The sequence below is a fragment of the Silene latifolia genome, chromosome 6 (genome assembly GCF_048544455.1).
Source record: "Silene latifolia isolate original U9 population chromosome 6, ASM4854445v1, whole genome shotgun sequence".
Taxonomy (NCBI): domain Eukaryota; kingdom Viridiplantae; phylum Streptophyta; class Magnoliopsida; order Caryophyllales; family Caryophyllaceae; genus Silene; species Silene latifolia.
The window spans coordinates 25,613,017-25,626,869 of record NC_133531.1 but is presented as its reverse complement, the minus strand read 5'-3'; the positions used below and the strand labels follow the sequence as shown (position 1 = coordinate 25,626,869).

General features: G+C 43.5%; 1 protein-coding gene across 1 annotated transcript; it reads left to right on the top strand.

Moving 5' to 3' along the window:
• Window positions 1-9,731: 9,731 nt before the first annotated feature.
• On the top strand, window positions 9,732-10,757 carry LOC141587895 (uncharacterized). Its single transcript, XM_074409359.1, has one exon. The coding sequence runs from the start codon at window positions 9,732-9,734 to the stop codon at window positions 10,755-10,757; it is 1,026 nt and encodes a 341-aa protein (XP_074265460.1).
• Window positions 10,758-13,853: the final 3,096 nt, after the last annotated feature.

Below are 13,853 nucleotides of genomic sequence, written 5' to 3'. Positions count from 1 at the left end.
TGTTTTCTTTAAGGTAAACAAACAAACTTTCCATTTCTTAATTTTGTAAGTCTTTATGGTAAACATGTCTTCTGCTGATGCCGGTCCTAGTAAACCGACGCGGGGGGGGGGTTCCCCGTCGCGCCTTGATGAGGAGGAGAAGTTGGACGTCCTCCTGATAAGGCCTGGGGGCCCTAGGTCTCCTTCCCCTGAAGTCGATCCTCGGATTTTGGAGGAATGGGAGGATGACTCTGATGTCGATGATGACGCAGACGATTTTGGTGATGATGCTTAAGAGGCTCGTCCCAAAGAGGTGAGGCGGTACGTTATGGATCACGGTGACGCCTGCAAGGTACGCGTTGACCGAGCTTGGACACGTAAGTTTGCCAGTTGTTCTGGTGAGAAATTTTTCGAGGGTCACTTCTTCTTTGGCAGGGGGTACAAGATTGTTATCCCTGAGGAGGGCCAGGCCGTCTGTTGCCCTCCGCCGGGCCATACCGGCGTATACATGCGACATTTGGAGTACGGGCTCCGGTTTCCGCTAAATGAGTACGTCGTGGCCATCATTAAAGCTATGAACGTCGCTGTGGCCCAACTGCATCCGTTGGCCATGAGGACGATAGTCGGCTTCGTGTGGCTTTGTCTCTTCAAGGGGGAGGCCCCGACGGTAAATTTATTCCGCCGGCTTCATTATCTCCAGCCGTCAATCTCTGGCCGCGTCGGTTGGTACAGTGTGCACACGGAGAAAGGTTATGTCTCTGTTGACAAACTTACTTCTTGCAAAGACTGGAGAAATCGGTGGGTGTATGTTAAGGTGCCGGATGACTATCCACGCCCCTCTCCTTTCAAAGACCAAGTGAATTTGCGGTGTGAGACTAAGGCGGAGCATGACGGATGGGTCACCGGAAGAAGCTTAAAATGGATGCCAGCAAGGTCCTTTTTAAAGAGGATGAGAAGTCAAGATGAGGCTTTTTGAGGCGGACAAGGGTGGGGTGTCGAAAAATGGATTCCCCAACGCAGATCATTCTTCAGGATGAGCCGCTCTGCCATGTCGGCCTCATACCGGCCCTAGCACAGGGTGAGTGGGGTCGGTGTGAGGCCCATCACCGCTCTTAATGTTCTTGTTTTTCGAACTTCGATTTATTTCTTCTACTTAATTCTTGCTTTTATTTATTTTTTTTTTTTTTTCGCACCCACTTTGGACGGGACTTGTCCGAGGATATCCTCCGGAGAATGGGGCTGCACAAAGACAAAACCGTTGCTAACCTGCACCCTAAGGCTCGCCCATGACCGTAGGGGCGTCGCCGAATGATCTTATGGACCAGCGGCTGAAAAGCTTGAATGCGGTGGAGGCCCAGGCGAAGGTTGTTAGTAACATGCCGCGCCATACTCGAAAAACAAAGCCTTCGGCGGTGATGGCGTCGACATCGGCTCCACCTTCCATCCCCCCCGTTCAGAAGGAGACGGTGGAGATCGTTTACATCTCTAATGGGGATGACTCGACGAGGAGGAGGGTCTCCCCTTGTCCGTAAGAGAAAGCAGACATGCTTTTACCGCCGCCGTTGCTTCTGCTGCTGACGAGGAGATGCGCCCTTCGGCCAAGAAGGCCAAGCACGGTACTGATCTATCCGGTGGCTCAGATTTAGCCGGTTCATCAGGCGCTGCCGATGACAGGCTCTTCGGCATGTCGACGTATGTTGATACTGATGCTTTCTTTAAATTTTGTAGATCAGTCGCTGTCAGTCGCCGTTCTTATTGAGCAGCAAGTGGGAGAGAAACCCGCGCAGGCTGATGATCATGACGTCGCCATTGGGTCTTCATCCCAGAAGGTTTCCCTTTCCCGACCGCAGACTAGTGATCGAAATGTCACTGCTGACTCTTAATCCCAGAAGGTTTCCCCCTCCCGGCTCATGGCGGGAGGTGCGAGGTTGGTCGAGGAGCTGGCGAGGTGGAACGAGCTGGCCGGTGCTCGCATTATAGAGCAAGAGAAGGCCGTGGCTCAGTCCGCTCTTGAGTTTGATGTCACTAAGAAGGTGGCCGCGAAGGCGAGGCTGGATCTCCTCAATGAGCAAAGGCTTAGGGGAGATGTCGAGAAAGCGCTCTTGGCTGAGAGAAAGCTTAGGGAGGACGCTGAAAAGGAGGTCCTTGCTGAGAGAGCCAAGGCCGAGGCTGCTGCGGCCGAAGTTGCAAAGTTCTTTGGAGAAGTGTGACCTTGTTCGAGGCACGCCGACCTTTATCTCCAAAGAGAGGAATGAATTTAGGGGCAAGTTTCAGATCCAGGGGAAGGTGATCCGGAGCAAGGAGGCCATCATCAGGCAAAAGGAGGACGACATTGAGATGCTCCAAACCAAAATGCTCCCTGACCTGTGTTCCGAATTCCGGGATCTGGCCGAAGCAGCTGCCAGGGAAGTAATTGAGGAGCTCTTTCCTCTTGAAGGTTCCTTTCCGTGGGGCAGATTTGACGAGCTGTTTGACGACAAGCTCGAAGCTAAGGAGAAGGTTGTGGAGGAGAAGGTCAAGGAGGCGGTGAGGGTGAAGATAGAGCAAGAGGCGGCCGAGGAGGCAGCTGCTATCGCTGAGAAGGCTAAAGCGGCCAAGGAGGAAGCCGATTGGGCAAGGGCAGTTGAGGCTGCCGAGGCTAAGGCTGGGGCTGCTGAAGCTGAGGCTGCTAAGGGAGCTACTGGGTTGCCCCTCGAAGAAGGTGCTGCTACCGCTGCTGATGGCGAGCAAAACGCGGACATAGGGAGATGATATCCGTAGCCTTTTGTCTTTTGGTTTGTCCTTGTAATTTCTTGTAATTCGTTGAACATTTTTAATAAGAGCTCGTTTCTTCGCCTCCCGGCCTGGCCGAGGTTTTTACTTTACTTCTTTTTCTTGCGCTAGTATTTGAGCCTCAACCGTACTTTTAGCGTCTCTGTCTTCGTCTAGGTTGTCTCCTTACGTTATTAATTGAGGGTCTCTTTTGTTTCCGCCTCGGCTTGGCCGAGGCAGTCTAGAGCGCGTATCTCAATTGTGTTAACGCTTCTAAGGCATTTTGATTGCTTTGCGAGTATCAACTGCGCTGGTCGTGATTGCCGCTCTTGTCGGTGTGACAGTGTGAGCCAGCATCTGCTTCTTGTTACTGACTGCCGTGGCGTCTACCACTTGTGGTGTCTTGCGACGGCGCCTATTTCTTCATGAGGCTAGCGCGTGGCATCTACCACTTGGAGTGATGCGACGGCGTCCAACCTCTTGGGGTGACTGCCGTGGCGTCTACTACTTGGGGTGATCTGCGACGGCGCCTATTTCTTCATGAGATCGCTAGTGGCGTCTACCACTTGGGTGATCTGCGACGGCGTCCAACCTCTTGGGGTGACTGCCGTGGCGTCTACTACTTGGGGTGACTGCGACGGCGCCTATTTCTTCATGAGGCTGATCCGTGGCGTCTACCACTTGGAGTGATCACGACGGCGTCCAACCTCTTGGGGTGACTGCCGTGGCGTCTACTACTTGGGGTGACTGCGACGGCGCCTATTTCTTCATGAGACTGCCGTGGCGTCTACCACTTGGAGTGACTGCGACGGCGTCCAACCTCTTGGGGTGACTGCCGTGGCGTCTACTACTTGGGGTGACTGCGACGGCGCCTATTTCTTCATGGAGACTGCCGCTCTTGTCGGTATGACAGTGTGAGTCGGCATCTGCTGCTTCCTAGTGACTATGGGAAGAATGAACATTTTGATGGAAGACTTGGATGATTTTTCATTTAGGTAAAAACATGCGTCGGGGTGCCCACAGCTGTTTTGGACACCTCCGCCGCTACATAGAGTATTCCCGAGATTACCAGCGTCCTAATGGCCTATCAAAGGCACAACGTCCTAGTCAGCCGCTAGTTACATCCATGAGGTCGCCCTCCGTTGTAAGGGATAGACTTTTCCCTTTCTCCGATTTCTTTGCCACTTTGAGGGATTGCATGTTGCATCCTCCTCGGCTATCCGGACGTTGACCACCTCGTCATTCTCGTCTTTAGAGACGAGCTTATGCGCTTTTCCCGGTCCGAGACATACATCAGTGTTAGGGCCCGGATGGACATCACTGCGTCGGCCTCGCTCAGGGTGACTCGGCCTATGAGAACGTTGTAGGCGGACGAGCCGTCGATGACCACGAACTCGCCCAGACATTCTTAGCCGCATTCTTTTCGCCGAACGTCACCGGAGTCCGATCGACCCCAGGTGGTACCGGTAGCCCCGGAGAAGTCTGTATAGTGGGTTGGTGCGGGGGCTCAAGTCCTTGACTTTCGGCCGAGGTGAGGAAGCACTCCCCGAACATGATGTTCGTGTACGCGCTGTGTCAATCGTGCACCTCTTGACCAGGTGGTTGGATATGTCCAAATTGACTACAAGTGGGTCGTTGTGAGGAGCGATGACTCCTTCGTAGTCCTTCCTTCCGATGGTTATATCGGGGATGTTGGAAGCGGGGATCGCCGTGTTGGGCACAAAGTTGATGGCCTGATATAGCTCGTTCAGGTGCCGTTTGTGCCCGTGAGCGGACCCTCCGTTCTCGTTGCCCCGATGACAACGTGGATCACTCCTATCCGTTCAAGACGGATTTCTTACCCGAACCGTCGGCGTCGGTCTTTTGGCCTTTGGCAACGTACTTGCCGAGGCTCCCCTTCCGGATCAGCTCTTCAATGGCATTCTTTAGATGCCGGCGATCGTTGGTTAAATGGCCGGTGTGGCCGTGGTACTCACGATCGGCTCGTGTCACCGTCACTTTTTGGCTTTGGGGGTCTCTCCCACTTCTGGCCCTCGCTTTTGCTCAGGGCAAAGACCTCGGCGGCCGATACGACGAGAGGGGTTTTATCACTATACCGCCTGCGGTGGTACGTTCCCGAACTCCACCCGGCGCCGTCGAGTCCTGTCTCCCGGCAGTTTGTCCGACCGTGACCTATTATTCTCACGGCGTCTTTCATCGGACCGTGACCCGTTGTTGTCGCGGCGTCTCTCATCCGGGTTGTCCTCCCGGTGACTCTTCTTTCTCGAGTGCTCGGCCTCGCTAGGGCCTACCCAGGTCTTGTGATAGTCCTCTACCTTGATGGCCTGGTCGGCCATCTTCCTAGCGGCGTCCAAGTTCAGGCCTCCGCACTTGATGAGCTCATTTTTCAAGTCTCCCCTTGGGAGGCCTTTCATCAGCGCGAAGGCCGCCAATTCGGGATTAATTTCTCGAATCTGCTGGACCTTTCCGTCGAACCTCTTCACATAGCTTCGTAGAGACTCGCCCCCCTCCTGTTTGATAGTTAGGAGGTCCGATGTCTCCACGGCCCTTCTCTTGTTGCAAGAGTACTGGGCTAGAAAGGCGTCTCTTAGGTCGGCGTAGTAGTATACCGAGCCGTCGGGAAGCCCTTTGTACCAACTTTGAGCCATCCCATGCAAAGTTGTTGGGAAGACTCGGCACTGACCTCATCGGGTGCTCCCATACCGACATGTAAGACTCGAAAGCCTCAGCGTGGTCGGCTGGATCACTATCTCCTTTGTATGATAGGGGTGGCAACTTGAGTTTAGTTGGCACCTGGACCTCTAGGACGTAGGCGTTGAGGGGCTGTCTGACCACATGTCGAACCACACGCGGCGATCGGCTCCTCGCATGCCTAATCCGGCTCCTCTCCTCGTAGCGGGAAGGACTTCTTCTTCGACTCGGACTTCTTCTCCAACTCTGCTGAGTCGGACTCCTCTGGTTCCTTTGGGGTAAGCCTCGTTCGTGTTGCGGGGACGCTGTCCTCCCATGAGTGCGGGAAGGACTTAGGTCTACCACGCCCACTTTGGGCTCCCCCGGCGACTTGGCTGGGTCAGCTTCTCCCAGTGCTCCGTTCAAATTTCTCGGAGTCACGTTTTGGGCCCGGGTCTCCTGGGCGGTTTCCGCCGCTCTTGTCGGCGTGACAAATGTGTGAGCAAAGGGCGTATTACTAATTAGGTCCAGGACCATTTTCGCTTTTGCTATGTCAACCACGTGTCCCATGATGGTGACCTGGTTGGTCATTTGTGGCCAGCGGCGTGTCCGGCATTATTGGCATCCCGAACTCCGGTTGGATTACTCACGCCGGTGGAGGGCCGCACGACTCTGCACTTGTTGAAAGTGTCATCGTGGTAGAATGCGGTTTCGTCGGTCACGACTGCGTCTTGTTGTTTTGACATCTTAGCTTTTTGGGTGGGTTTTTGTTGTTTTTTTTTTTGTTGTTTGGGAATGAATGTGACTAGTTTCTAGTGTCGTTTCCCACAGACGGCGCCAATTGTTCCGGGTGTAATTCCAGAGCAAGTATAGTTACCACCCGTGGCTTGTTGAATGATGTCTTGAGTTGGATTCTCCTTTGGTCTTAATCGTTCCTCTCGGCCTCTCCTGCAACAATGAACGAACTGAGGGCTTGGCTTTGTGCCAAGCGTACTCACTCCGACGCTCAAGTCAGTAAACTTAAAGGATAAGTTGTTACTTGGCTGAATGTATATTGTAGAGAGATAAGGAAGATATTACCAGATGAATAGTGTATTTAGGTTTTGTTGTGTATTTGATGGGATCCTTTCCTCAATGAAGGTTGAGGAGTATTTATAGGCTTTCACCTTTTGTCACGTAGTGGCCAAGTGGCCAAGTGGCTAGCAGGTGGAAAGACTGATCTACCCCTCGGCCGAGGTTTCTATGGCAGGCCGGCGGGCCCCGTGTGACTCACCGCCGAGGGGTCTTGGATATGAGTACGCGGGTATGTGCCCCGGCCGCAAGTTGTCATGCCGAGACCAGTGACCGACCGGCCGATGGGCTGCATCGGCTAGGCTATCTAAGTCGTTGACTTGCTGTGGATATCTTTGACCTTGCTCAATATGTTGACTTGGTCAGCGGTGCAGAATATGCCCCATCACATTTCATTTAGCAAAAAAATATCGTGAAGAAAATTATGAAAATAACATAATTTGATTCGTGGTAAAAATGCTATCATTAGCATATAGATTTCATATAATTTGTACATATATAAAATTGTGTACTTCTTAGTATGTTATATGTCCCACGTTGAAAAAAATAATGTGGGATTATATAAAAATAATAGAATTGTTCCACATCGAAAGATTAACATAAGATGTGGTGGTCGATGATTATAAATATGAAGCATCATTGGAACTTAGGTATCAACCCAACATCTTTTGCGTCTCTTATATAAGATGTTTTGACTTTTGATCATATCTAAATAAATGATTAGACATAAGATGTAAATATTAAGACCTTATAACCAATTTTTTATTACTAAGTTAATTACTCCGTTGCAACGCACGGACATCCAAACTAGTAGTGAATAGGAGGGAGTACAAAATAATCGACAAAACGAAGTACAATACCTGAATACAAAACATCATATCCATTGCAGAAGAAGTGAAGACTCACAAATTTGTAGTGCTTTGGGCCAACCCATCGGTAACTCCATTACTTGATTTCACGACAAAAGTAGGGCGACTACAAATTATATTATGGGATGACCCTATAAATAAGACTAGCCTATAACACCTAAATAAAAAAAAATTCTTAAAATATTTAATTTTAAATTTTGTTATGATAGCCACAAACATTAATAAAACCAGTCAGATAAATACGGTGTATTAAAAATTCGCTTTTGTGTTTTCTTTTGGCGGCCTTAATGTAAGATGGTCTTACACGAAAATTGTCCGTAAATGTAAATATAAATCCGATTTACACAAACAATTAGGGCTGAGCAAGTTTAGGCCCAAATTGGAAAATGGATCGGACCCGTCTGGATTCATCTAGGTCTGGTCCTCGGACCAAGACCGGTTAATTTCGGTCCAGACCGAACGTCTTATAGCATAAGACTGACCCAATAGGAGAATAGCTCAAACCTATCATTAGATTATATTTGTATTTTAATTTTATTTTAACTAGGTTTGATGTCCGGCTACGCCCGGGCTACCTTTATTTACCATTTAAAATTTATTTTCTATGAAATATGATTCGCTAAATTTTCTTAACACATACATTTATAATTTATATTTTGAAATTATGATGAGATGTAAGATTAATCAACAAATTAAGAGACACATTCACCACTCCCGCTGTTAATATTAGTACTTTCACTACATCCCATGTTAATACTATTACGTTCACTACTTTTTCGGTTACGGTTGTTTCTTTAACTACTTCTACTATTTTTACGGTTAATCTGTTAGTTTTGTCAAACTCATACTCGTATATTTAAATAAATTAATATTTTTCTAAAATCGAATTGTTAATTAATTTTTCATACTCTGTCCGTTGTTTCTATTGTTACTTTCATTGCATATGTTGTGACTACTATTACTTTCACTACTCATGCCGTCATTATATTTTCTTTCACTACTCCCGCATTTATTACTGTTAATTTCACTACTCCCGTTGCTGATAGTATGACCTTTCACTATTGTTGCTACTATTGTTGCTTTTACTACTCACATGAGTGGTTACAATCATATTAGTTGATGATTATATAGTTGTATTAAAGTTTTATACTTAAATAAATCTGAAATATTAAATTAGAATATTATTTAAGAGCAATCATTATTATTTACTAATTAAATTACAAATCTAATGAATTATGAGAATATTATATTTTTTGGAAATCTAAAATGATTTATTTACCTTTTAATAGTTTCCAAAATATAACGACTTATATTATATTTGTGTATGTTAAATAATTAACATCTTTATACTAATTCATACCATAAGTAGGATCTGTTTATTTAAGGAAACTCACCATATTTTGGTGTTCTCTAAATTTATACTTCAACCAAAACTATATAATATTTACATTGAAGTCCTTTGTTCAGGTTCATCACACGTCGCTAGTGATTAAAAACTATATAGTATAATTAATTTGTATAGATTTATTTAATTACATTGAAGTCCCTTGGTTTCTGAAATAAATATATAGTATAGTATTGATTGATAACTCAATATCTTATGAGTAATACAGACACATTTAAATAAGTTATGTTAGTTATCAATATAAAACATCAGGTTATCAAAATAAAATATTTTTTTACTAATTTATTAAATAACTTTTTTGGGCTTTTTGTAATTCAAATTGTCTTCCACATAAAGTGGTTTTATATAACAATTTGTTTTTGTATTAATTTTCGAAACTATTACGTAATCAAGTATTGATAATGATTATTTATGATAAATATAATTTAATCGACTAATTCTTTTGATTAATGAAATAAAGTTTTAATTATCATATAATTAAAGCTAAAAATCTTAAAACTTCGGTCCAGACCAAAAAAAACGGTTTCGCTAAGGCCAAGACCGAACCTTTTAGGTCCGGTGTTCGGTTTACCTAAATATTTTTTTCGGTCTTCAGCCGTTCCGGCCCGGTTTGGACCGATGCTAAGCCCTACAAACAACACAATTGCGTAATTCTCCAGAAATTTGCATCGATTCATCCATCTGAATAAAACCCTATTTTCAGTCTACCCTATCTCCCATTATTCTCCACCATCAACTTCCTGCTATTTGATCTAAACTTTTTCGCTGTGAAACAATGAAGAAGACGAAGAAGCGCAAAACTTCGCAAACCACCACCGAAACATCAGACAAAAATTCACCAATGATGTCTGAAATCATCAGTTACATTCCACCGGAAGTGTCGACTCAAATTCTCGCAGATTTGCCTGTGAAAACCGTGAACAAAGTGGGTGCGTATTGACAGTTAATCTTGGTGCTCCATCATTGATGACGCTAATTTTGTTTCCATGCAACTTAAACATAGCAGTCTTGGTCATCGCGACAAGAATGAATTATTATTCGGCCTTCAGAGGTTGGGACACCGTGAACAAAGTGGGTGCGTATTGACAGTTCTTCAGGCTAACAATCTTAAAGAAACCCGCCGCATTTTTGAGGTATCGGATATATATGGATACTACATCATAGGGAATTGTAATGGTTTACTCTTGGTGCGACGATATGGTCCTCCTTGTTACCGGAAAGAATTGAGATTGTGGAACCCTAGTATTCGCAAATCATTGATTCTTCCCGCGAACCCACTTCCTCCAGATTTGATCGGTGATGCTTTGTACATGTTTGGGTTTGCCCGTGATAGTAAGGATTATAAAGTGGTTGCGATCACATTTGGAAAAAGTAAGGGTGACAAGAAATCTAAGATGTATGCTTCAGTTTATACTATTAGTGATCAACAATGGACTGTTAGAAACGATGGGTTGAATATCAAATATTCGTACTTTGAGAATTTGTTTGGGTATAATAACCGCATGTTTAAATCAATAGCGGTTTACTTGCAAGGGGCAGCACATTGGCTTGGAGATGATCCATTCAGGAATAGTAAGCAGCGGAAGAAATCAACTCATCTTGTTTCTTTTGACTTTGATATGGAAAAATTTAACTTTTCGGAACTTCCCTTTGCTTCGTATGAAAAAAGATCATCGAGGGTGCTATTCCTTCTTGGGGAGTCACTAGCGATTTTCAGTATTTCTTCAGTAAATTCCAGCATAAGGGTGTTGGAAAACGGTGCATGGACTCTACGGTTTTCAGGATCTTCAAGTGCGGATGGTCACGAAGTATTCAGCTCGTTGGAGTATGAAAAGGTGTTCTATTTTGAAAGTGATGGTGGCTGCTATATTAATTTTGGGGAGTGGTCTTATAACATTGCTAGTTGTCAAGTGCAGAAGTTAACGAAGTCAAATCTAGGACTGGAAACGTATTCAGAGAGCTTGGTTTTGCACAAAAGATACGGAGCCAAGGATCTGATATCATTCCCATGAATAACAACAGAACACGATGGAATAGGGAAGATAGATATATCTTTGATTTTAATTACAACTTCGTCTCTTGATTTTCTTAGCTATGAACTGGAAATCTGCAACGGCACAATACAAATTACAACTTCGTCTACTATAGACTTTGAAATATCTATGCATTTTTGCTTATTCTTCTTTGGTTTCATTGTTTGATTTGTCTCTTGAATTGGGATTTTAATCATAGATATTGTAGGACGACAGGACCTACAACATATTATTTACGAGTACTATTCTAGTTTCCTGATTAATAATGCTATGTTGAGGAAACAATTATGGATAATTTTAATTCCACCTCACTCCTTGGTGTCGTCTAAAGCTACCGAAGGCGAAATACTACCTCTATTGGTTATCATCCCTCGTTCGTATGACATAGCTAAAACGAGGCTAAATGGGTGCTGAAGAAAGGTTATAGGTTGTTAATTGGCGATTGCGGAACATTGATTTTTGGCGATAAGGGAAGGCGGGTATTGTAGGACGGATACTCGGGTAGTGGCACAGACGCGACATATCTGCGCTCGGGAGGTGGAGGAAGCGAAAGCAGCCTTTTTCGTGTTAAAGATAGCGAGACAAATGGGGGTGGGTCAATTGAAAACAAGAGAAGACAATAAGGCTAAGCAACCACATAATCAAAACATTGGGCATGAAAAATCATATATCCCGAATCCCGATCACGCCAATATTAATCCCCTGTCTTCTAAAAGGATTCGGTGAGATGTTATTTCAGGAAGACCTACAATGAAACAAAATGTATTTAGAATTGCATTGCTCTGATTGCTAATTCACATTATAAGACAAACAAACAATTTTGTATTCATGTCATTTGTAAACGTCATTGCTCTTTCATGTACACATTTTACTCATTTATGGACTTTTTTTCATAAAATTTCCACGCTCTATCCTTCTCTTAACTAGAGAGTCAAAATTTCTCTCTTTTCTTCTGCAACATATTAATCAAATTAATTCTCATCAAAATTTTGAAATGAATATCAATTTACATATTAAATAAAAAATTACTTCATTTTATTGATAAATTACATTAACTTTGTTGATTTCTTCAATTTGAGTTTGATTTTTTAATTAGGGTTTGTGGGAGGGGTGACATAATGAATTAAATTTGCACCAAACTTGTTCGAATGTCGTTTGAAATTTCGTTAGCATAATTAGTTTGCTTCTTTCAATCATCTTCAACATCGTCAACAATCTTGACACCATAATTAATTAGAAATTGGTTCAAAAGAGAAACAAATATGAGGAAAATTTAATTCTACGGGATTTTGCAATCAAGCATTTCAAAGGTGGATTGGAATGTTAAGAATGAATAAGAATGATTGATTAATGTGACAATGATTAGTAGAAGGAACTTGAATGCAAATATTTTTTGAATGTTAAGGGCTTAAGGCTAATGTTATTGGTGATTGACATTCATGTAACTTATCAACACAAGTCGAATTCTAGTATTTGATGACATTGAATTGCAGGTATGCAGATAATTATAATCCCATATACTTTAAGTTGCATAAATTGGGGACAAATTAGAAGTTTTAGATCCCCATTTTAGGTTTGAAGTGAGCAAATTCTTTTTCCTTGAGAGATAAGGAGACAATGAGAGTTTAGAGTGGGTGAAGTAAATAAGAAGGGTAATTACGGAAAACATGTACATGATTGAGTAAATCATGTCCATGAAAGAGCAACACCCTTTGTAAATGGGTCACAAACCTTCAACCGGGTCACAAACCCAACTCAAGTAAATTTTGTATTAGGTTTGTGACTCAATTAAATAAGGGTTAATACTTTTTCAAATACGGATTTTACTTAATTAAATAATGATCTGTCATCGTCTAAACCTCAACCCAAACTCGTTTTTTTCGTTTCAGGTCCGTGTTGTGTTTTCGTGTCATATCAACAGTTGGGAGTGTAAATAAAATCTTGCGACGGAAAATTAAAACAATTTAAGCATAATTTACATTAATTAATGGATAATAAAACTTAACCCAAACTTGTTAATTTTGTGCTGAATTCGTGACACTTTCTCGAATCATGTCATTGTTTACGAGCTCTAATTTAGAAGTTATGCAAGGAAGTGAAGGAACTACCCAGCAAGAGTGGAGTAATTGATTCGGAACATCAAATATGGAAACTCGAATAAATTGGATGAAGCCCAACTAGCTAGACACGTTTTCCCCAATTAGGTTCCAGTTTTAGGAAAGTTTTACACCGACACATATACACCCTTATCACTTATATTCACAGAAATCATTACTCCAACACAATACTCCATTTATTATTTCTCTTACAACAAATTTCATCTTACAAAAACAAAACCCTAAAATTAGTTTTACAAACTACAACATACGGAAGTGAATCACAATGATAATGGCAGGAATTAAGAGGCGCCGTGAAGTTGAAGAACATGAAAAACAAGAGATGGCGAAGAAGTTGAAGATTTTCGAAGAAGATACAAGGGAATTACGTGCCTCAATGTTGAGAGCTCGATATGCAAACATCATCGCTAAGTCATGTGAAGTGCTGAAAAAGAGTGAAGAGAAAGCAAGAACCAAAGAATTGTCAGCGAACCAAAGGCGGCGACTAGAAGAGAGACAGGCAGCTCGCCTTGCCTTAGACAAGCTAGAGAAATCGGTACAATTTGACGACAGCTATGGAATTACAAAGGAGCTGGAGGTATTAGCGGGATGCTCTATGTCTCGTTTAGGTTATGTTGGCAGAAGACGGATGGAGAAGCTTGGTTTGTTCTTTAAGGATGATTTACCTCTATTTGTTTGCTAGAACAAACAACCATTCTTCCTCTGATCCGTATGTGGTTACTCCGTATTAAATACTCCGTATGTAATTGTGATTGAAGTTGTTAGTGTGATGATTAGATATTTCATGTTTGTAGTCGTTGGAAATCAAATCAAATATACTATTGTAAAATTAATTTCACAATAAAAGTTAGGGTGACTATAATTTTGTTGGTCATGTAAATATAAATCCGGTTTACCCAAACAACCCAATTTGTAAAGTTTTGGTCAAGCCCAGCATCCATTTGAATAAAACCCTAAT

What these genes read in the sequence shown, in the direction of transcription:
- LOC141587895 (XM_074409359.1), top strand. Translation starts at nt 9,732, where the DNA reads ATGCAACTTAAACATAGCAGTCTTGGTCATCGCGACAAGAATGAATTA.